Source organism: Thalassophryne amazonica, chromosome 8 (assembly GCF_902500255.1).
Source record: "Thalassophryne amazonica chromosome 8, fThaAma1.1, whole genome shotgun sequence".
Classification (NCBI taxonomy): Eukaryota; Metazoa; Chordata; class Actinopteri; order Batrachoidiformes; family Batrachoididae; genus Thalassophryne; species Thalassophryne amazonica.
In genome coordinates this window covers 60,598,657-60,624,533 of record NC_047110.1, presented here as the reverse complement: position 1 = coordinate 60,624,533, position 25,877 = coordinate 60,598,657, and the positions used below count along the sequence as shown (strand labels likewise).

At 41.0% G+C, this 25,877-nt stretch overlaps 1 protein-coding gene across 1 annotated transcript; it reads right to left on the bottom strand.

Annotated features, from left to right (window-relative positions):
• Positions 1–2,013: 2,013 nt before the first annotated feature.
• ppcdc (phosphopantothenoylcysteine decarboxylase) lies at positions 2,014–24,936 on the bottom strand. The gene is made up of 5 exons (XM_034176430.1): positions 24,717–24,936; positions 19,644–19,739; positions 18,748–18,876; positions 18,464–18,632; positions 2,014–2,272 (listed from the first exon to the last, which is right to left on the bottom strand). Exons 1-5 carry the CDS (start codon positions 24,858–24,860, stop codon positions 2,202–2,204), a joined length of 609 nt encoding a protein of 202 aa, XP_034032321.1. The 5' UTR covers positions 24,861–24,936; the 3' UTR covers positions 2,014–2,201.
• Positions 24,937–25,877: the final 941 nt, after the last annotated feature.

Here is a 25,877-nt window from a genome sequence, read left to right as displayed (position 1 = left end):
TTCCCAAACACTTATTGAGTGGAAAGGTGATGTAACACAGTAGTAAACACACCACTGTCCCAACTTTTTTGAAACGTGTTGCAGCCATCCATTTCAAAATGAGCAAATATTTGCACGAAAACAATAAAGTTTATCAGTTTGAACATTAAATATCTTGTCTTTGTGGTGTATTCAATTGAATACAGGTTGAAGAGGATTTGCAAATCATTGTATTCTGTTATGTACATTTTACACAACATCCCAACTTCATTGAAATTGGGGTTGTTCCTGCTGTATACTTACGAGAAAAATGATGACGTGTTCGATACTTATACACTGTATAAAACTATCCAAAAACTTATCAATGTGTTATTTCTCTCCATTATTACCATAGTTTTCCTTTGGCTTTCAATTTTTGGATTCATATCTTTTATAATGCACATAGTCTCAAGGAGGTCTTGCTCTGGGCTTCTGCAACATTGATACAGCTCAAGGATGGCCACCAGAAACGTTCAATTCTTGTCAAAGTCTGCTTTAACTCACGGTTATGTTGTGTGTTGGGGGGTTTGGCTGGACATTTTGGTGTTGTTTTCTTTTCTTTGCTCTCCAGGTGGTATGCAAACTGGTTGTTTCTGTGGAGAAGGTGCTGGCGGAAGAATCCTTCACCCTCATCAGCATTATTGGCTGCACTTGTGGAGGATGTTCACGTGCAGGCCTAATGACTTGCAGCACCTGTGGATGATGCTCACGTGCAAACTTAAAGACTTTCAGCTGAAGCAGATAATGAGATGGCGTTCTGCATTTAAGCCATGAGTGATTCGAGCAGAATTGCCAGGAACTCGACCTTGTGACGTTCGTTTGTGAGACACTGAGGACCGCGCCAGGGTTTGACACATTGTGCCTGTGAAGGAGGACGGGTGAGGGACACATGCTGTCAGCACACATCAGAGGTGATGATTGTCTGAATAAGTGTTAACAGTAATTTGGTATTTTGTTACGCAGTATATTTGAACAGTGATGAGAATTGTGCTGTTTGCTTCTCACTGCCGTGGCGTACGGAATGATGATCCTCCACCTGTTGTGAGAAGCTGCTCATTTACATAAAGCTTAAATTCAGACCTGAATGTGTTGCTGATAGTGTGTGCCTCTGAAGGATATTTGTTGTAGCTCTGTTAACTTACCTCACCTTTTCCATCCTTCACAGAGTCAGTTTGTCGTATCCACCTGGGGGGTGTTCGGCGGTGAGTCTGGGTCCAGAAGCGCCGAGCTTTGATCCATTTGGGCGCTGGAGAGCGCGCCGTCCTTCACCTCGCCAGACAACCGCACATTTATGTTGTACACCAATTATTGCACAGGAGAAAAATAAAACTGTTTTGTTTTTGGAACCGCTTTCTGGTTATTTAGCGCTGGGTTCAGTCAGACGCTGGTCCGCTCCTCAACCCGCGTCTGCACATAACAGGTTATAAACAAAGTGAGGCTTGGTTTGACTTTGTCCCATGTTTTATGAGATCCAGTTCAGATTGTTGCAGTTCACGCTCTTAGAGTAAACATGTCAAACACTAATGTGAAGCGTGGCTTTTGTTATGTTTGACCTTTTGTACAGTAAAGTGCACAAAAGATGAAGCTCATGTACATTTGCAACCTCATGTTTAAAAAAGACAAAGAGCATACGTATTTGGATAAAACAGATAGCACTGAGAGCTGTAAATATCTACATCTGACACATCCGTAGCTCACATGACAATTTCATGTCATGTATTACTGTAAAGAAGTCCATCTCTGAACGTCCCTGTGGAATGTTTCTGTTTTTTGTCACACAGTTGACCTCTTAGACACTATGGCACCTTCTATCGAGCTGCAAAAAAACAGGACTCATCCTCAAATCGATAACCAAAGCATGATAATTGAAAAAAGTATGTATAAAATTACAGCATGACAAGTTATCTTTTAGTACTTTTTAAAAGAAGCTTAGTCAATAGTTTGTTCATATTTTCCTGACCTTTCATTTTACTGGTGATACGAACCCCTTGTTTACTCTCACCTGATATGTTGGAGCATCTCATTCTACTAACTGCTTGGCCATCACCCTGCCCTCAAAGAGGGCTTTGAAGTTTTGAACAAAATAATTTATGAATAATAACTTCAGGGCAAAGAATACATATTTATCCTTTTTAATGTGTTATTTTACACCAGTTGGTACAGCACAATAGGACAGGCATCAATTAATCTGGTTTCTGGAGATACTGTTTAACAGCGCTGACAACAGTTGATACCTCTGCCATGCCCCCTTTTCCTGCAACAAAGAAACACCAATTATAAAAACAAACCACAACCACCACCATCAACAACAACAACAACAACAACAACAAACCTTCTGTAGAGAGGAATCAATGATCAGTTTCCTTGAAGAATCACCTACACATGGAACATATTCTCCCTCAATCAATGGTCTTCAATGCAACTGTTTTTCTGTTGTACCTTATTTGGATGGTAGATGTTTTATTTGCTCAAATTCATTCAAATATATAAACACAAACAGCGTTTTATGAAACTTTTTTCATGTTGTTGGGTGTTTTCTCAAAAAATTCCAAACATACCCCTTTGGACATTTCAAGTTAGTCAGAAAGAGCAATAAGCAAACACTGATGTTAAATTCATGTCAAATGTTTACTCATCTTGAATTTGTTTGAAGATTAACCTTGTGTAGATCAGTGACAGTAAAATTTATTAGCTTGCTTAACTACTGAGATAAGATCAGCTGTAATTGTGCTAACATGGCATCTAAGTATACGAGGTCTCTTAGATAATAAACCGACCCTTTTATTTTTTTTTTTTTAACTATATGGATTTGAATGACATGCGATTACACCAATCATGCTTGAACCCTCGTGAGCATGCGTGAGTTTTTTCACGCGTGTTGGTGACGTCATTTCCCTGTGGGCAGGCCTTGAGTGAGATGTGGTCCCGCCCTCTCGGCTGAATTCCTTTGTTTCACACGCTGCTCGAGACGGCGCGCGTTGCTTTATCAAAATTTTTTCTGGACCTGTGAGGAATATCCGAGTGGACACCATTCGAGAAATTAAGATGGTTTTCTGTGAAAAGTTTAACGGCTGATGAGAGATTATGGGGTGTTTCTGTCGGTGTAAGGACTTTCCACGGAGCGGGACGTCCTGCAGCGCTTCCAGGCGCTGTCGTCGGCCTGTTTCGATCTTAAAACATCCTAATTTAAGGCTTAATTCACCCAGGACATCGTGAGAGAACAGAGAAGATTCAGAAGAGGCCGGCATGAGGAATTTATGCGGACATTCCACTGTTTAAGGACATTTTTTAAATGAAAGACGTACGCGCAAATTCGCCGAGTCGTTTCTGTGACGACTCGGCAAATCTGTGTGCGCCGCGACAGGAAAAACACCTCCGTGTTGAAAACCATTTGTAAAATTCAGGCGGCTTTTAATGGCTTTCAACAAGTGAGTAACTGAGAAATTGTTTAACAGCTTGGGCATGTTCCAACTTGCCCGTTAAGATTTCCAACGGAGGTGTTTTTCCTGCCGCGACCCCCCGCGGTCGGGTCCAGCCCGACATGCGACTCTGCCCGCACGTTCTTTCATTACAAAATGACCGTTAACAATGGAATGTCCGAATAAACTCCTCATGCCGACTTCTTCTTAAAGTTCTCTGTTCTCTGACGACTTACTGCATCAACAGAGCCTGAAATGTGGAAGTTTTCAACTTGAAACGGCGAGACGCTGCCGCCTCGAAGCGCAGATCGCCGTCATGCGCCGTGGACCGTCCTTAAAGCGACACTACCAGACCAAAATCTCTCATCAGCCGTTAAAATTTTTACCGAAAACCAGCTGAATTTATTGAACGGTGTCCACTCAGTTGTGCCTTACAGTTTTGAAAAAATTTTGATCAAACAAAGCAACAGTCTCTGAGCCATTCCTAAACAATGAAAAAAATCGACGAGCGGGTGGACGACTCCTCACTCAAAGACTGCCCACAGGCGAATGACGTAACCGACAGGCGTGAAAAAACTCTTGCATGCCCACGAGGGTTCAAGCATGTCTGATGTAATCACACGTGATTCAAATCCATATGGTTTTTGAAAAAATAATAAGGTCGGATACTTTTCTAATAGACCTCGTATTTGTTTTTGGAGCTGAAAAGGATGGGCAGTAACTGGTTTATTTTTGTTTCTCAACACAATTTAATATTGAGAAATGGAGTAAGTCCAGAATTCATTGTACAGTAAAACTTGCCTAAACCATCATCATATAAACCGAATATTCACACTCACCAGACAAAAGCAAACGTCCCAATGCTCGCATGGTGTAATAAACACCATACATAAAGAATTTTCGCTCGCATCAGACAAAACGTCCAGTCTGACTGCAATGTATTTCCATTACAAACCCCTCACATATGCCCGACAGAGCAGTCTGGACGTACACATTAACAGAGGTATGAAATGAAATTCACTCCCCAATTCAAGGAAAGTGGGTACCATATTTTCCTGATTAAAAGACCGGCTGTTTATTTTTTGAAACTGTGCTTCGACATGGGACCTGGTTGCCTGCAAGGTATTATGATGTTAAGTTTCGCACATATCCCCGGGTGTGATGAACCAAATCGCTTTAGGTCACAGCACTCTGTCTGGCTCTCTGGAGCCTGATGCACCTGCTGAATCGGACACCGCAAAAGGCTGTGATTTGTCACTTTTCTAGTTTTACTCCTTTCTCTCCTGTCATATTTTATATTTTTGCAGTGTGCATGCTGATTTCATTTTGATCATGGATCAAATATGTTTGGCAGAAAAGTCCACAAATATTTATATTTTTGCAGTGTGCATGCTGATTTCATTTTGATCATGGATCAAATATGTTTGGCAGAAAAGTCCACAAATATGACCATCATCACAAGATGAAGTCAGAAAAAGACATTCAAATGAACTGCAAGTCATTGTACAGCTTACCTTTGATTAGGAGGTTGATTACTGTATGAAGAAGCTCATTGAGGGACAAATTAATCCAGAAAAAGACACTGTTCCTGTGGCAAACTGCATAAAGATGCGTTGGAAAACTTTAAAAGATTAACGCACATGTTACCGTCATTGCATGGCCACAAAGTTATGGAGCTGCAGAAGTATAAATTAGGCTTTAAGGTACCACTCTGCAGCAGACAGAAAAAGAGTGACTCGACTAAATGTAATCTTTTTCATGCACATAATTTCCGGTGCTTATTTAAGGCAGGTGTTTATTTTTTTTTCAGACAAAGTTTCAACCCGGTCATTAAATGAAGCAGGTTCCGATTCAGGATTAGCCATAGATTGTTGTGTGCCTCCTGACTGTAACCTATCCATTACATACATGTAACGGATTTTGTCCATTTATACGTATAATGGATTTAGTCCGTTTGTGTGGAGAAAAGATTATGTTGTTTTGCCCCTGTCTTAAAGTAACCCTAATGATGTACTTGTTATTATTACACTGAATTTGTTTTTGTAGCCACTAACGACTGGGAGTGAAGCATGCTGGGGTCATTCTGAACTGGGAGTGAAGAGCTGGGGTCATTATGTTTTTGCAAGAGGAAATAACTTTCAGATGCCTGTTGATTAGAGGAATTATGTGCGCCTGGGAGTTTGAGATGGCCACTCACCCTCCCTTCGCGCACACACTAGAAAAGAGGGGGCAGAGCCATGCTCCGATAGAGTCTGCTGCGGGTTGCGTACGAACGCCCAGCCGGTTGACAAGCGCACTCTGCCGAAGGTGTTGGCTCTCCACCTTAAAGGCGTCACGGTAAGAGAGAAAGAGATATTTTATGCGCTGCAACCACTTGTGTTTGATGTAACTGCTTTTGTGGGGAATAAACATACGCCTGTTTGTTCTAGCAAAATGCAGTCTGTGTGATCATTTCTGTGTGCCGATCTGACCGAACCTTGTTTCAAAACACCGTTTTATACATATAACAGATTTCGATTATAACAGACAACATTCGCTGGTCCAGCTGAATAAATTGTATGCGAGTTTGACTGCATATCATAGTGTACACTGGAAGTGAGCATGACCATTTGCATCACTACATAAATATGAAATGACTGAATATTCTATTCTCCTCTCAATAACCAAGTTGCTGGGATTTTCACCAAAATCTTAAACCAATCCCTGACACAGTCTGCTATCCCGTCATGCCTCAAGACATCCGCCATAGTCCCCCTCTCCAAGAAATCCCCCATAACAGCCTCAATGACAACTGACCTGTTGCACTCACACCGAAGTCACATCATGTCGTTCCTAACCCCTACTTTTGACCCATGCCAATTCGCACATCCTCACATACTGTCTCTGTATCTGGTTTGCCAGCTGCAAGGTAGCAAACAGGAAAGAGCTCCAGATGGAGAGCCAACGCCATCCCAATGGACTCATCACTCCCTGGCCACTCTCTCTTTGAGCTACTGCCACCAGGCAAATGGTACAGTGCCATTAAAGCAAGTACAACCCCAAATCCACTGAGGTTGGGACATTACACCACAAAGACAAGATATTTAATGTTCAAACTGATAAACTTTGTTATTTTTGTGAAAATATTTGCTCATTTTGAAATGGATGCCTGCAACACATTTCAAAAATGCTGGGACAGTGGTATGTTTATCACTGTGTCACATCACCTTTCTGATACTAATTGTGAGTGTCATGATTGGGTATAAAAGGAGCAGCCGCAAAAGTCTTGGCCGTTCACAAGCAAAGATGGGGCGAGGATCACCACTTTATGAACAACCGCGTGAAAAAAATAGTCCAACAGTTTAAGAAATCATTGTATTCTGTTTTTATTTACATTTCACACAATGTCCCAATTTCACTGGAACTGGGGTTGTACAAACAGACTGCAAAAGAGTTTCTGCCCAACTGGTGTTAGAGCTATGAATGCCACTGGAACCAAATAGCCATGTCACATGCCACACTTGAAATGAGTGCAGTATTTATTAATGTGCAGCATCCAGTGCCACTGAAATATTCAGTTTTGTATATACCTTTCTCTTTTTTATATACAATCTCTTTTTTGCTATTACGTACTGTTTTTTTCTTTTTTTAATTTGTGCTTTGAACACACCTTTTTCATCACCTTTTTCATTCTGTTAAATTTTATCTTTATTTTCTTTTTTCCCCAGACCTGCAAGTCTGCATGTGGTTTACTCAGGTTTATACTGGGGAGGTGATGATCTAGTAGTTAAAGTATTGGGCTTGACACCAGAGGATCCTCGGTTCAAATCCCAGCCTGATCGGAAAAATCACTAAGGACCCTTGGGCAACGTCCTTAATCCCCTAGTTGCTCCCGGTGTGTATTGAGTACATTGTATGGCAGCCCCCTCACATCGGGGTGAATGTGAGGCATTATTTGTAAAGCGCTTTGTGTGTCTGATGCAGATGGAAAAGTGCTATATAAATGCAGGCCATTTACCATTATTTGCATTGAAAGGCTTGCACTGGTACTGGTTACAATGATAATAATCTGAATCCAAATATGATAAGAGCATTGTGTCTAAGTTGACAGTTAGACTTGGTACACAAGATCACCTCACTAAGACCTTGGACATGGACAGTTTTGATATTGAACATGTTTTGATTCTAAATGTTGCCACCAAACTCGGATAAATTGATAAATAAACTATCAACTTTTTGCTGGTTCACAACCAGCTATGTCACAAGTCACCCCCTAATTAACTAGTTATTCAAGTAATTACTTATACAATTTATTTAGAATTTGGTGCTTTTCGGCAGACAAATGTGCACTGATGCCCAATCACATGGCGCCTTTATAAGCGATGAGGTAACTGAAGTATCCAGAATGGAGTCAGCTATCATATTAGTTAGCAAGTCATGTTGGAAACATGTACAAATTGAAAAGGTTTAGCACATCTCAGTCCTTATATTTAGCCCTGTCCCAAAATGGACTATAAAGTTTTGCTTTATACAAGTTAAAAAAAAAAAGTCTGCACTTCCAACTCATGCTATCTGAAATACCCCTTCAAGAACTGGGGACCCAGTGTTCACTAGCTAAGAGAGACCGGATGAGAATATGACCCATGTCCTATAAATGGGACTGGTCCAATAAAAAAGGACAAGGAATTTGAATGCTTAAGGAGAAGCTGCAGTTGTTCATGTAACTCTAAGATAAGCTTCCATGCCCCACTTCTTCCTGTTCTCCAAGCTGCAGCCATTCTTCAAAAGGCAGATTGCTAGTCCCATCTTTGACTCTCACATTCCTACAGATTTTGACATCCACTTCCTGAGAAAACATCCTTCCCATCATGGTTGGACATCCTCACTGGGGTTTTTGTGACTCATTTCCACATTGCTGCCTTCATGATTTGCTCAGGTCTCAATATGGATGTAGGTGGATGACCCCATGAGTGAGAGCAGTTATCTCTATCTTATCCCCAGAAAGGGACAGCTGGTTTCAGATTTTAATTTCTCCTCCTCTCCAGTGGCTTTCACTGATTAGGTCCCCTCCACTCCTTTAACTAGTGTTAACCAGTGAAATCTGCGAGTGATGAGTATGGTATCTGGTGATTGTAAATGTATGTTCTGAAAATACCTTAAGGCAGATAACTGTTTTAATTCCACAATTAGTTGATTTTGTCCCTCTACATTTTGTTCTTTAGATGTAAAAGAAAAAAAAGATCTTTATACATGTAACCAGTTTTTGTTCTAAAATGATCCTAATATGTCAAGGTACTGTTGCCATATTGGCCTGAATATAAGAAAAATGTGTTTATTTTTTCCTCTAGAAAATGCATCTGAAAAATAAATAATCATCTTATAATCACAGACTCGACTTTTACATATAATACACACTCACTGGCCACTCTGTTATTGGGAGGTGATGGTCTAGTGGTTAAGCATTGGGCTTCAGACCAGATGATCCTCGGTTCAAAACCCAGCCAAATCGGAAAATCACTAAGGGCCCTTGGGCGAGGTCCCTAATCCCCTAGTTGCTCTTGGTGTGTATTGAGCACCTTGCATGGCAGCACCCTGACATCAGTGTGTGATTGTGTGAATGGGTGAATGCGAGGCATAATTGTAAAGGGCTTTGAGCTTCTGATGCAGATGGAAAAGCGCTATGTAAATGCAGTCCATTTACCATTTTTATTAGATACACCTGTTCAATTAGTTGTCAACAAAAATAGCTAATCAGCCAATCACATGGGAGCAACTCAATGCATTTAGACATCGAGACATGGTGAAGATGACTTGCTGATGTTCAAACTGAGCATCAGAATAGGGAAGAAAGGGAATTTAAGTGACTTTGAATGTGATTGTTGGTGTCAGACGGGCTGGGCTGAGTATTTCAGAAACTACTCATCTACTTCAATTTTCATGCACAACCATCTCTAGGATTTACAGAGAATGGTCCAAAAAAGAGAAGATATCCATTGAGTTGTGTGGATGAAAATGCCTTGTTGATGTCAGAGGAAAATGGGCAGACCGATTGAAATGGCGACTGCGGGATGCAATGCTATCATGTCAGTGTGGACCAATATCTCTGAGGATTGTTTTCAACACCTTGTTAAATCTATGACATGAAGAATTAAGGCAATTCTGAAGGCAAAAGGGTGTCCAACCCAGTACTAGCAAGGTATACCTAATTATGCGGCCGGTGAGTGTACATGCGTAACAGTGAATGGTGAGAATATCCCTTGAAAAGACTGTGCAACCCTTAAACTACTTTTTGTTCACATTCACAGCAGCAGCCAGCAGGTGAAAGTTATGCAGCGAGGTACATTTTACACTTATGGTGCTGAATGTTGCTTCTTTTCATTTTAACATCACAATCATTTGCAACTTTAACAAGATGAGCACAAGAACCAGCATAAAACATTTACAAATAACATAATAAATCACAATTATCTACCATTACATACAAACTGCTGCTACTTGCACCCCCACCCACAATTTTATTTCGACAATGGATCTTTGCCATTTTTGTCACTCAAACTCCATCAGGAAAGATCTTATCTTGATAAAGCCAGCAGTAGAATTGCATCACATTATGCACTGTTTACATTAGCCTTTATCATCCTCAGAAGGACAAATTCCACTGCAGAGTTCATGTACATTGTGTAACAACTTCTTGTTAGGGTCTAAGCACCCAGAAATGGCTAAACTGGGATAACCCCACTGTATTTGTTTGGCTTTTTCTATTTCATTATGTCAATAATGCTTTAAAATCTTCATATTTGCTTTCCTTATCTCTTCACAGGAATCTTTAAGGTGGTTTTAGGGATTTACTAGTTGTTTAACGAATCACAGCTCCATATGGACCAGCCCCCATGGTTCAGAACAAGTGAACTGTGGATGAATTGTGTGATTTTCTGTCATGGTGACTTGTTTTTAATGTGATAACTGCATTAGTTGATGCAGTTGCGGTAAAATCACAGTCTGAGTGGAAGGAATATGGTCACTTAGCCTATTTAAAAAGAAAAAACATCGTGGAGAGAGTCACTCCTGTTGTAGCTGCCCACTCATGCAGCCTGTTCCAACAGACTCAGCGCACTTCTGTAAAAAGAATCTCTGTTAACATTAAAGAGGTTGAGGACAAAGTGACTGTCATCTTTTCGACGGCCATGAGGCCACTGAATCGAGCTTAGTGCTTGAAATGTGCACACAGCCGATATAGCTGAAAGGCCACAGCTCCGGAACGATAATGTGTATTCCCGACTGTTTACGAGCATCCACTTGCCAGGATCAATGATGGGAGTTTTACTGGAATTCCCAGAAATCTGGGTATTTACTTCTGTGGGGAATGTTTCCTGGTTATTTTTGTTTTTCTTGCTTGTGTCGGATTTAAGCCCTGTTTACACATAGACGGTAAGAGCTCCCAGAAGCGTCCCGGAAGAGTTTTTGGCTGTCTTAAGGATCACACGCCGTTGTTAACGCCGGCACTAGGGGGCGTGGCTTAGTTCCGGCTTTACCGGGAATTGTCGAAAAAATTATTCAACATGTCGAATAATTCCGGGAGCGCTCCCGGAGAATTCGCGTGACGACGGAGACAACGCGAACAACGGTGTTTGATACTTTTTAATCGCCGTTTCATCCTGCCCCTCCCTGTAGTGCCGCAGTTTACACCGCCGTAATTGGCGGCCGGCGTTGTATGCCTAACCAACGGCGTGTAAAACGGCGAAAGAGCCCACATCGGCGTCCTCAAGGGCGTTTTAACCGGCGACAGAGGCAGACAAAACGGCGGCGCTAGCAGACAGTACGCCATTCTAAACGCCACCTCCCGGTTAACGACGTTCCAAACGGCCAATAGGCGGCGGTCAATATATAATATATAGAATATAGAAACGCTAGCGCGCTGCATGCAGGCCTCTCACTCGCAGCCAGCTCCAGATATTTTTGCACAGAAGCTCCAGTATGCCTCCTAAAAGAAAACTGGCAGCGGCAAGGACTTACCAAGAGGTCTGGTTCAGAAGCACAGGAGAGGTCTGTGGTGGAGACGAGCAACACATTGAGGAGGGGGAAAGGAGAGGAAAAGAAAAGGCTGAGAGATGAGCTCCCTCCCCCTGCAGTGACAGCTGCTTCAGCCTATTATACTCTGGGGGCGGTGCCTATATGCAAAAGTTCCTGGAGTAACGCAGGATTTGCCTGGATAAATCCAGCGGTACACAGGGCATTATCGGCGGCAGCAGAACACCGCCGTTCTCATGCGCGTCTTAACCTGCGATTGTAAAGGATAGAACTGGGTATTAACCCCCGTTGCCTGACATGTGCCGGATGCTACGGTGTCAAAACGCCACTTTATTTGGCGGATTTAGCGGTGTTTTATCCGCGTATTTGCGGCTAGTACGGCGCTCAAAACGCAGGTGAAATGCTCCGCCCCTTTCCACCGCAAAAACAGCCGGAACTACCGCAAACTTCGGTCTACGTACTACCTGCCGACAAAACCGTCTATGTGTAACCTGGGCTTTAGTCTATGGGCTGATTTCATGATGTTTGTATTTGTAAAATCGTTTGGGAAACATCTCTGATGAGACTCCACAGTGGATATTAAGTGTCACATTTTCACGTCCTGATCCAAGACTGAAGAATAAATGTAACGTGCCGCCACTGTTCCACACAGCAGCAAATGAGAGACGATGTTACAGATTTTACCTTTAACTCCAAGTCATGTTCAAACTTCAAAGCAAATGGATAGAAACATTGATGATGAACTACTTAAAGTTCATCAGGAATAAATTGTAATGGGCCTGGTTCGAGCAAATAGACCAAAATGCTGACCCAACTTTTTTTTTTAATAATCGCGTATGTTTTAAAACTAACACTCCCATTAAGCGTTTGACCTTATTATATCATGTTTTTGATGGGATTCATTGTCAGTTGATGTTATTCAAGCTATTTCACACAAATCAAATCTATATTTGGGATGAATTTACTTCAAACTGTCTCCAGTGCAAACTCGATATGTTAGCCTGCTAAATCTGCATTTTATGGTGTTGTCTGTAACATGGGCATGAAATATTAGTGTGGAGGAAAATATGTAAACTAAGTAAGTCATTTTTATTTATAAAGCACCTTTCACAGATAAGACATCACAAAGTGCTTCATAAAGCAAACAAGTAATATACAGAGAAGGTACATTTACAACAATGCTTTTAAAGCATTAAAATACAATATAAAAAAAAAACAATAAAAACCCTTGTGTAACTAAAAGCCTATTAAAAAAGAAAAGTCTGGAACTGCTTTTTAAATACATCAATGGTGTGTAGACAGCGAAGGGAAAGAGGTCAATGTCAATGTCAATTTTATTTATATAGCACATTTACAACAACAGCAGCTGCCCAAAGTGCTTCACAGTAAAAACAATATCAAAAACCATACCACAAAAAACAGAGCATTAAAATTCCAAAATATACAAAAACACATAAGACCAGACACACACAGCTTAAATTGTATTAAAAGCCAAAGCATAAAAATGAGTCTTAAGAACAGATTTAAAAGACTCTAGAGATGGAGCAGCTCTGATGTGCAAAGGCAAACTGTTCCAAAATTTAGGCGCAGCCACCGAAAAAGCCCGATCACCTCGAGTTTTTAATCGAGATCTGGGCACATTTAATAAAAGCTGGCTTTCTGACCTCACTGATCTGACCGGAACATAAGGAGTCAAAAGCTCAGAGAGGTATTCGGGAGCCAAACCATTTAAACACTTGAACACAAGCAACAGAATCTTAAAGTCAATCCTAAATGTGACTGGAAGCCAATGGAGTGAGGCTAACACAGGGGTGATGTGCTCTCGCTTCCTCGTTCCTGTGAGCAGTCGTGCAGCAGCGTTCTGGACCTGCTGCAGATGCTTTAGAGATGACTGGTCCAGTCCACAGTAGAGTGAGTTACAATAATCTAGACGGGATGTTATAAACAAATGAATAACTCACTCAAAATCACACGCTGGGAGGTAAGCCTTTACTTTTCTCAAGATTCTGAGTTGGTGGAAACTGGCCTTTACCACAGAATTCATTTGCTTGTCCATTTTGAAGGAGCTGTCAAAAATGACCCCCAGATTTCTGACAGAAGCATGCACACAGGAAGACAAAGGACCAAGCACATCATATGAACCAGATGACCATGCATGGCCAAAACCAACTATTTCAGTTTTTTTCTCATTGAGAATTAGAGGTAGAGCATTCCACAGCCAAGGTGCTACTGCTTCAAAAGAGCAATCACATCACATCTTAAAACTGTTTTTTGGGATCACAAGTAACATCTGGCCTGCTGATCTCAGACTGCGGGTCGGAGTGTGCAGCTATAGCAGGTCAGCGATGTAAGGATGAGCTCGGCCATGCAAGACTCTAAAAGTTAAGCCCCCGTCACACATAGCAAGAATGTGCAGGAGCCAGCCCAACACGGCAAATATTTCCATAATCGGACGCAGTTGGGAGGGAAAGAGGCGTGGCCAGCAGTGTCAGAACGCATCTAGATTACCTCGTCCACACCTGCACGATGGGCATAAAAGGCGCTGAAGACTGACCGATGTCCAAATGTCTGGATAGCAAACACGGGACCGGAGTGGGAGGGAGCGCTGTGTTCCTCCCTTTGCATAGTATTTGGTATTAGGGTCAAGATTTTAAAATGTAATCTAAACTGCACAGGTAACCATTGAAGGGAGGCTAAAACAGGCAGTTAAAATCCTTGCAGCAGAGTTCTAGATGACCTGAATTCAGTCAAGGTCCCTCTTATTTAGACAGGTAAAAAAAAAACTATTACAATAGGCCAAACGTGAGGATATAAAAACAAGAATAATCATCTCCAACTCAACCTTGGACACAAGGAGTTTCAATTTAAAAATGTTGCTGGGATGGAAGAAACGGTTTCATATTAACTGTTAAGAATGACGCTCCAACGACATTGGTGAGTCAAAAATAACACCTAGATTCTGCACATAGGGCTGGACAGAAGCAGCTAAAGGACCTATGTGCTGCTTTATTAGAGGAATGACACTATCAGGGGAAACAATTACAATTTCTGTTTTCTCAGAATTCAGTTGTAAGTAATTATCAACAACTAACACTTAGCGACCAAGGATCACAGATTTGAACTATTCAAGATCAACATATCTGGTGCCTTGGGTAGAACCATCACAGCTCCCTGAAGGATGCCGGCAACCTCAAGGACACTAAATCTCAATTTGGCACCTGGCTCAAAGCGCTTGATGGCAGTCAACTGCTTGGACCCTTCAAGGTGTGGTGCTTTCAGTATGGCATTTTACCCAGACTGCAATGGCCATTCCTATGACATGACTTTCTCATGTCACGAGTGGAAGAGATGGAGAGGCTGTGCAGCAAATTTCTGCATAAATGGCTGAATGCCCCCCATCCTTTAGCTCAGTGAACCTGTACAGCAAGTCCTCCAAGCTCCACTTACCAGTCTCATCAGTGGCAGAAGAATTCAAAGCCACCAAGGCAAGCGCAGTCAGCATACTGCTTCTGTCCAAGGATGGGGAGGTTATGCCAGTAAGTCCATCAACTGTGGCAGAAAATGGAACCCCAACAAGCGGTGTCGGATGCAGAAGCATATTGGAGGCACCAAGAGGTTGTCAGCATGGTTTGCCAAGGTCGGCTGGGCCTTGAGAATTACAACACCAGGAGCTGGAGCAAGGCTAGCACTGAAGAAAAGAGACAACTCATGGTCCAGAGGATCTGAGAAGCTACAGAAGAGGATCGCCAGGTGAATGCGGTCGGGCTTGCTTCTCAGCACCAATGGATGCAGTGGGAACAAGCACTTAAGTGACCACTGTCCTGGAAAGAGCTCTGGGACACTGACCAAGGCAAGCTGTCCTTTCTGCTACAAGTGTTAGCTGACCTCCTGCCAACACCAAGTAATCTAAAAATATGGGGGAAGGAGGAAGATCCATCATGCAAACAATGTGCCGCAACATTTTGTACATTGAACCACATCTTAACAGGATGTCCAAAAGCACTGGCAGAAGGCCGTTATATATGGAGACATGACCAAGTTCTGGCAGAAATTGCCAAATGGAAGGAAGCACAGACAGTTACAACTAACAAAAGCAGGTCACCCCCTGCTGTGGCTATCAATTCCCAATGCCATGGTAACCAGGCTATCGGGATAAAGGCAGCGGCTACGAACCCACCATCCATTCTGCAGCGTGCGACTGATTGGGAGATGCAGGTGGACTTGAAAAGAAAACTAGGCTTTCCGCAAGATGTGGCAGCAACCTCACTTCGTCCTGACGTGGTATTGATATCCAGGAGCACAAAGACCATAATAGTAGCAGAACTTACCATGCCTTGGGAAGACAGGCTGGCTATTTCATATCAACTGAAAAAAGCTAAGTACCAGGACGTGATAGATGAGGCTCTCACCAAAGAATGGCACATAGACATTTTTCCCATCGAGGTTGGCTGCTGAGGTTTCCCAGCAGCATCACTGTGCCATTTCCTGCAGAAAACAGGCCTAGAGTCAAATCAGTTTAGGAAGGCCATCAGGGAAGTTGCTCTGGTAGTTGAAGCCAGCACAAGAAGGTTATGGTTGAATAGAGCCCACAGTTGGAACCCTTCTGCGGGTGAAGGCTGAACACCCTTTGCTGCCCCACTCAGGCAAAGCGTACAGGTTAAGGGGCGGATAAGGAAGATAATTTGTCATACTCAGTGGGTTTAAAAGAACAGTACAGCTGGATATCGTTAGCATAAAGGTGGTAAGACAAGTCACTGTACTTGATAATTATCTGTCTTAAAGGAAGCAGATATAAAAGAAAGTGTATTGAGCTCAAGCCAGATCCCTGAGGTACCCCACAGGTAAGATGCCTCGATTCAGACAAAAACTGATTTATAAAATCACTAAAACGTCAGTCAGACAGGTATGAGGAGAACCATTTTAAAACCACTCCTGAGAGCCCAACCACATCTTGAAGTCTATTATTCAGAATCTTATGATCAACACAACATTGTGAAAAGTAGCTGAGAAATCCAATAAAAGCACAACTGTGTATTGTCCAGAGTCGGCTGCCATCATGATGTCACTTGAAACCTTAAGCAATGCAGTTTCTGTTGAATGCATTTTGTGAAACCCTAACTGGCATTTGTCTAAAATGTGACGTTTCACTAAAAAAGAAGTGAGCTGCTCTGCTACACTTTTCAAATTGTCAGTATCCCAGAAATGCTGACATCAGCACTGGATGGATCTGTGTTATTGCATTTCCCATATATATAAGTGAATAAGAATCTAATTCAAACCCAAATCAGTGTTCCCGAGGACTAAAAGTGATATTGGTGACTTAATGAACAGTAGGTGCAGCTTTGCTTGTATCAAATTTTATTTTTATTTATGTTAAGACACTATCAGTTGTTATAAGAGCAGAAATTGCTGAAGTCAAATGCTTAGATAAATGCAGAGAGAGAACTGTAACAGTCCCATGCAAATATTTGGTTTTATGAAATGGTAATAACACTGTACATGACAGACTCTTTACTATAGTTCTGTTATTTTGCCAATATGGTAAAATATGCTTTTTATGACTAAAATGAGCAAGAAAATAGTACTGAGAAATCGCTCTCATTTAGACCACATTGTGGTGCGTTCCATTGTAACGCACCACATTGTATTTAATATTTCAAAATTTTCTGAGGGAGGTCCCCCACACACCCACTATGAGCCACAGCTGCTGACATCATTAAAAAACAAACAAAAAACAAACAAAAAACAGTTTTTTCCAAGGGTTACTCACATCACTGAGTGGGTAAGATGAATGTATTTATCCAGAAAGTGTTATAAATAAAATTACCATTGTGATCTTCTCATCAGACAATACAGACATCCTTATCTTTTGTAGAAAAAAATAAATTGAAGCTAGAAACTCAGATCAGTTTTGCTCCTTTTCTTTTTCTGTGCTTTTCATGACTTTAACAAAGGCTATTTTTTAAAATTTGCTGATACTGTTTAATCATATTGCAATTTAATGCAAAAAATAATTATTTTATTTTGAAGTATTATGTAAAACAGACTTGTTTTCATTCGGAATCCCACACAAAAGTTCCTTATTTTTATTACTCATGAAGTTATTTTTTTTTAAAAAGAAACAAAGTAGGCAGCACGGTTGCTTAGTGGTTAGCACTGTTGCCTCACAGCAAGAATGTCATGGGATTGATTCCCACCTGCGGCCTTTCTGTGTGGACTTTGCATGTTCTCCCGGTGTCTGTGTGGGCTTCCTCCGGGTAATCCGGCTTCTTCCCATATTCAAAGACATGCAGGTTAGGTAGACTGGAAATTTTAAATTCCCAATACGTGTGCCTGTGTGAATGTATTTGTTTGTCTATATGTGGCCCTGTGACAGACTGGTGTCCTGTCCAGAATGTACCCCGCCTCATGCCCTATGACTGCTGTGATAGGTTCCAGCCCCTGTGACCCTTAATTGGAGTAAGCGATTGAAGATGAGTGAGTAACACAAAGTAGCATTTACCTTTTTTTGTGCTGATCCAAAAAATGATCTGATCCGTTGCTTAAAAAAAGTATCTCACCAGAACCATGGCTTTCGTGATCCATAACACCCCTACGATTTACCCATCTAAAGAGTCCTGCATGCACATTCCACCTGTGTGGAATTGATTGAATGCCTACTAAGGTAGACCAGTTTGCACAGTTTATTGCACCAGTGGTTATTCTACTCAGTGTGCTTTTATTAGCATTATTTTCAAATAAAAGCATTTCTTTCTTTAAAAAACAAAACAAAACAAAAACAAGATTTGGGTTTTAGAAAGTATTTTTACAAAAATATATCTTGAAAAAGGGGAGTCACGTAGTCAGAGTTGTCTTATATTCAAGCCAATAGGTCAATCGCTATTACAGATTGTCAAGTCCATACAGAATTAGTCCAAATGTGTATTTTCTATGTTCAATCTATGCCTTAAAATGGGGAGACTGAAGGTAACATGAGAGCAGTCTTACATCATCAACAAATCAGCTTTTCTTTTACATACCTTTATCTCCACACATTAGTTTCTTGGTAATGCAGGGGATTTCCACATATCCAAACTCCTTTAGTGTGGATATGAGAGAAGTAGTAATGGGATGACACCACATAGCCGTATTCATCGCAGGGCAAAAGAGCAGAGGGCGACTGGTATCCCAGGCTCTCACCACACAGGTCTTCCAATAAAAAACAGAAATCAACTGGGTAATAGTCATCAGTTAATCATGGAATAAATCATCTATGTGCCACAGCATTTTTTTGTGTAAGTAGAAAATATTTTCACATTCTTACCAGCAGATTGTCACAAATGCCATTAGCAAGCTTTCCCATAGTGTTAGCATCTAATGGAGCAATAACAAGTAGGTCTGCCCAGCGCCTCAGTTCGATGTGTAGCACAGGGTCGGATCGTTTTGTCCATATCTACAATGGATGGATGAACAATAGATGGGGCATTCACTTCCTTAGTGGAATGCAATATACTTTGGCAGTCTTTTTGGGACACTGACCAACTATGTACTATGTATGAAAAAGGAACATGAGAGTCAAATTCAGACACTTTAAATTTAAATATACAACCCTAAATCAAAAAACTGAGACGACATGGAAAATGCAGACTGTATGAACCCATATTTCATGTTTTGTGTGGTTAATCTCATTTATATGTTAATATGTATACGTCCATTCCAAAAGCTGGAATCAGACAATTTAGGGCAAGTAATGCGGTAATAAAGTAAAAATAAATAAATAAACAATGTTATTTGAAACAGGTGATGTCAACAGGTGATTATCATGATCTGGTACAAAAGTAATATCCATGACAGGCTGAGACTTTGAGGAAAAAAGATGGGCACAGGATCTACAGTTTGCCAACAAATATGTGAGAAAATTATTAAAATGAAATATTATTTATTGAAATGTTGAATCTCTGCTACATTTGTTTATTTGTTTTTTTTTTTTACATTTTGCATTTTCCAGACCATCCCAAGTTTTTCTGATTTGGTATCAAGTGGATTACACAAAATATGTATATTATATGTTATGTATCATGAACAAATATAAACAAATAATAGAATATTTGTTGTATCACGCTATCCTGTAGGCAAATTAGTGGTCAATGACCAAGAAACGCTGATTTAGAATGTTCATTACCAGTGATTATTTAGGTTGTTTGATAAGTATGTTGTTACCTTCCACTCATCTTTGTCACTGTAGATCTTTACTGAAACCTCATCAGGATTATAGAAGTGCTTGGCATGCTCTGTGGTGACCACCCTTACATCAACCTAAAGCACAACACAAGACAAACACATTTTGGTCTCATGGGTGCTGAACAGATGACAATCCAGTAATAATCAAACCTCTTGAAAGCTTTTTCTCTTAACATTGTGGAAGATAACTATCATCACTTCATCTTGAAAATACCTTTTCTTATAGAATTATGGTGGGCTAAACTTTTTTCATTATCCACTATAATACCCACATTCCATTGCAACAGCGTAGTTTTGGCTCCTGAGAAAGACGTAACTGACTGTAGCATTTATATGTCTGGCTGGGTGGTTTGACCCAACACATCTAATGCGTAGCACCAGACCTGACCTAACAAAGATGTGATTAACATCTGTAAAACAGTTGTCTTGTTTATATACTGACAACAAAAGCCTGTAACCAGTACCATTTTTTTTTAGAAATTGTTCTATCATCATATCCATGGTATTCTTTGTGTGGGCTTGAAAAGTAATGGATTGATTTGTCACCACACAGTGGATTATCTGTGTGGCACCCAGATGAGCATCAACATACTAAAGAATTTTTTTTTTTTTTTTTTTTGGGGGGGGGGGGGGGACTCATTAGCAGACTTTTAATGAGCCTTTCATTGGATTCAGGTGTGTTGGAGCAGGGAGACGACTAAGAGTGTCAGGAATGTGGCTCTTGAGGACCAAAGTTGGCCACCCCTGGTCTAGTGGTTAAGGTGTTGGGCTTGAGACCAGAAGATCCTCGGTTCAAATCCCCGCCTGACTGGAAAATCACTAAGGGCCCTTGGGCAAGGTCTTTAATCCCCTATTGCTCCGGGTGTGTAGTGAGCACCATGTATGGCAGCACCGTGACATCGGGGTGAATGTGAGGCGTAATTGTACAGTGCGTTGAGCGTCTGATGCAGATGGAAAAGCGCTATATAAATGCAGTCCATTTACTATTCACTAATTTACTAATGCAGCCCATTTAACTGAGACTCTAATCTTCACCTTTTCAATCTTCCTATAAATGGTGTCTCGGCTGCAATATTTATGTCACGGCATGTTCTGACAATTTTGTGTTGTGGTTTTGTTCCATTTTTTTGTTAGTTTGGCCATAGCAGATGGTCACCCCACTGATTTTTTACTTTCTGTAATCCAAAATGCTGTAGTTTTTCCTTACCACTGTTGCTAATGTGCTTACTCATGGTGGGAGGAGTGGGTTTTAGGGAGGAGGGGTAAAGTCTCGACCTTGTTCATGTTTACTAATGCCTTGAGATAACTTGTGTTGTGATTTGGCATTGCAAAAATAAATGAACTTGAAAAGCAAATAGAATTGTTTTGGCTGCTCTGTTGTTGCTCACAGTCACCACAGTGGATCTTGTGGATCCGGTGGTATGGATCAACGTGTTCCTGAAGCAACTCCAGATGTATGTGGAGAATGGAAAACAGATGGCCTTGGACCGGGGACCGTCTTGTTGGGAGGCAAGTGCACAGATGCTGCCATGAATACTGCATTATTATATTCATATACACTATGTTAATAACTAACCATTGTAATAACTAACAGCTGTAAAAGTTTAAGATTCTTGACTCCAAAACAACATTGCACAACCTTAGAAAATGTTTGACAGTTCTTGCACAAAAAAGAACTGCACTTTGTGCAGTTAAAACCATACACAGCTTCTCTGCAACACTGTCATGTTGTTGGATAATTTACTCTGTACAGTTATTACTAATGCCTATGCTATTATTGATCTCAGCATTACAATTTATCTATCTTCCCCCAGTGTAAAGCAGGGCACAACATAACACAATCTGACGCATGACTGTTTTCATGACCAGCATCCAAGCATTATCAATAGCAAGCTGAATTGTGTGCATATTTGTGCCCATGGGCATGTTTGTCTTCAAGAAAACAAACAAACAAAAAATGAACTTCAACGATAAGATCAGCAATTTTACAGTGTGACAGATGCTTTTAAGAAATGTCTCACAAGGTAGTAGTAGTACTGCAATACATTGTTAATCACCACATGACACTACTGGGTTCTGTCCTAGCCAATCAGAGTGTCAAAGCACCACTGCACAGAAATGTGTTGTACCTTTAGCCACTACTGCTTGGAATACAAGTTTCATGCCATCACTATGAGTGACCTCCACTTCTACAGTGGAAAGTCCAAACATGTGGTCTTCAGACCGTCTGTCATACTGAATAGAACCAAGGACTCTTTTTGTCAGTTTTACATCATGTATTGTCTTTTAATGAAAACTCGCATTTTAAAATATGATGACAGTCAGGTTGAAGGAAAGCAGGTGACTGTTCATGTCCATAATTTAGTATTGCTGCCTCAAATCTGCACAGGGTCATCCCATGCCAACTCACTATAGGGTTCGCCACGTTACCCCATTTTCTCTACCCGCTTACTTCAATTAAGGGTCATGGGGGAGTGGGATGGAGCCTATCCGAGCAGTCATAGGTTGATTGTGGGAGGAAGTCGGAGCACCCAGAGAGAACCCACGTAGACACAGGGAGAACATGCAAACTCCACACAGAAAGGACTAGCTGGGAAGTGATCCCACAACCTTCTTGCTGTGAGGCATCAGTGCTAACAAGCACGCCATCGTGCCAGCACCCCCTCAGATTTACTGAAAAAAATCTTAATTGTAGATCTTTATGTTTCTACCCACTGTGCAAAATATTAATTTTCAGTTTCCTCATAGTTTATCAAATGCAGACCTTTACATTTTGGCCCTAAAAATTCACACGTGACAGACTTTTTTTTTTTTCCAAATTCAGGGGTTATCATTTTTATTTCTGATGCCTTTTCCTGTTTTTTTCCTCTCTGAGGTGTGGCTCCATCCAGGGATGGGAGTGGGGGTCTTCTTCAGCAGGCCTCCCATCCTGTGCACTGGCAACATTTCCAGTATATTCGTTTTGTAAATTGTTTTGTACATTGTGTCGGTAGCATGGCCCAAGCAGAGGGTCACCTCTTTGAGTCTGGTCTGTTTGAGGTTTCTTCCTAAAATCAACGGAGGTAGTTTTTTTTCCTTAACACTGTCACCTGTGTGCTTGTTCTAGGGGTTGGTAAGATTAGACCTTACTTGTGTGAAGCGCCTTGAGGCAACTTTGTTGTGATTTGGCGAGATATAAATGAAAATAAATACAAAAATTGAAAACTGAAGCGAGGTTTGGAGTGGATGGGATCACTGACAGACTTGTTGATGGGTCACAAAGTCATTTAATTTTTTTCTAACTATTATTTTCTAATTGTTTCACATCATATGCCTTTTGAACGTTTAACATGGCCATTCCCAATAAGCCTTTTCACACTCTGAGAATGCGCATGCGTGACCAGGTTGGTTCAAAGTTTGAGAGGTGTAAAAATGTAAACAGACGCTCGGTCGGTCAGTGACAGCATCGGTCAAACAACTGTCTACACCGATATTAAACATAATTTTACAGGTACTTATAAGGAGTGAAAATGCCGTTTGCAGTTGTTTTACCAAGCCATTACAATATAAATATTATACATTAATGTCCTTTGAGAGTATGCCAAATGCTTTCTCCACCCCATGAAATGCACAAGAAAATATGCTGCTGTAGAAAATTCCTCTGTGCTTCTGGAGCGATTAGAGATGGTTTTATCAGCCAATCTCTGACAGCAAATGATTAATCCGCTACAAAATAATTATTTTATATAACGCAGCGTCCAACAGCACACAGCGTGGCATCCAGTGGGTCACATTGGCCTGGCGAATTGTGTGGCAGTGCCATCGAGTCATGACTCTCTTATCATCCAGCCAGCCAGACTCGAGTTTGGATATCGGGTCAGGGAATGATTTGCCATAGTCATCTTTTAAAAGGGCAGCGTAATCTGTCGTCTTGCTCTGTTGTGATACAAATCAGTCCGTTTTATCCTACGTGTGTTCATTATTCATTGATCTAACTCACAGGCACATGTGCCTATAAGCCTAAAAATGACAGAACATACAGGGATATTGACCAGGCAGTTACTTCATGATTATTTACTAGACACACCATTCAACTGCCATTTACCAACCAGATCCATTATTCATTTTATTTTATTCTTCACAAATAATTTATTTCATACTCTCGGAAATACAAATGTAGTGCACAAGATTTATAGAGGCCGGCAAAGCGAAACAGTGATCAGCTGATTCTATGTTTACGAACAGACACTGCCTGGGTCAGCAGTGGGTCGACTCGGGCAAAACCTGAATTTTCAGTTCGTGTGCAGCATAAGCTTCAGTTTTTCTTCCTTGGACACCAATACCACGTTTTCACAAAAAATCTTTCAAGGAATCAATACTCCAACAGGAAAAATAATCAAAGTCTGTGTCATTCTCGCTGCCCACGCAGTCATGATGCCTCGAGACTGCAGTTTACACCTCTTGCTCTTTGACCTCGCACGTCAGACCCGGAGGAGAGCGAGAGTGTGAAAAGGCTTATTAATCTAATGTACTCTGATGTGCTCTTTGGTTTCTATAATGTATGTAACTCTAAAAAGAAAGAATTTTATCTCCTAAATTTCTTAATTATATTTGCTAAATTTCATATTCATAAGTGTACATTTTCTGGAAAAAAGCCCCTGTTCAAACTCTACTTGCTTGAATTACAACATTACAAAGTCTCAATTCAGTCATCATCAAACCCTAAAGCTGTGAAGACTCTTGGTACTCTAAATTATTTTAAGTGCTGACAGGTTATCTTTTTTATATTTATTTATGTTTTTCTTTATTCGTTGACCCCTGGCATACCTTTGTACGTTGTGTAATTGTTTATCTTTAATCTTTAATTTAAAAAAATGAAAAGAAAAGGCTTATTGCATGTTGTGGAATTAGGAAAGGTGGAGGAATGGCCAACTCTGTTGGCAGAGGTCTGCACTCGAGTGCCCTTCTGTTTTTATGGGAAAGCACCTACGCATTAATCACGCTCCATGCGTGCACATTAAAGCTAACATTAAAATAATAGAAGCTCTGGGAAAGAAAAGAAAATGAACTGACCCCAGGAAGCTGAAGTAACTCAGATACCAAAACAGGCAGGTTCAATGCAGCCACACTTCCTGTCACACCAACAAGAACATTAAACGTTCCGGAGGATCTCAACAAATCCGACATCCCACAAGAACTCCCAGCGTTCGTCTCCATGTTAACTTGCTAAAATAAAACGAATGCTGGTGTAATTCATAAAACCCAGCACTTGTTTCTGCGACGCTGTACTACTTCCGCAAACAGTGACGATTAGCCAATCAGAGAAGACGTCCTTTCCTGCACGAGTACGTCATTACGCTGACGAATGCCGAGCGCGTATTTTGTTGCAGCTTCCAGCTCGGCTCCACTCTAATAAAAGTCTATGATTAAAAACACAATAATAACACTCACCCCGCTCGTTTACTGGGCTCAGCGCCTCCAAGAACTGTACCTGCGAGTGGAGCTGACAGACGCACAGGTGAGCTAACTGCTGCTGGAAATAAAACAATTCACCACTTACCTGAATATTTGATAACCACAAAATGTCGATAACCACAAACTTTAGTTCGATAGTTTAATTCGAGACAAGCTTGTAATCTTTATAGAAAAAGTGCTCTCGAACGATCAGCATGGTTTTCGAAGGGGCAGATCATGTCTCACTAATTTACTTGTTAGTCTTGAGGAATGGACGCAAATGTATGATGAATGTTTACCCTTTGATGCCCTGTATTTCGATTTTCGCAAAGCATTTGACTCGGTGCCGAGTACCAGACTTATTTATAAATTGCGAAAGTACGGTATAGAAGGAAGACTTTGGAATTGGATAGAAGATTTTTTAAGTGATAGGGAACAGAGAGTTTGTATGAATGGTGTGAAGTCCTCTTGGATGAAGGTCACCAGTGGTGTCCCCCAGGGATCAGTTATAAGGCCGATATTGTTTTTGCTTTTTATCAATGATTTGCCGTGTGCAATAAAGTCAAATTGTAAAATTTTCGCCTATGACACGAAGGTGTATCACCCCATCCTTTCCTTAACTGATGGGGAAGACCTCCAGTCAGACATAGATAGTCTCATGGCTTGGTCTGAAGAATGGTTACTTGGGTTTAATGAAGGAAAATGCAAAGTTCTCCATATTGGTAGAAAAAATCCATGTTACGATTATTTTATGAATGAAAAACAATTACAAGTGGTTTC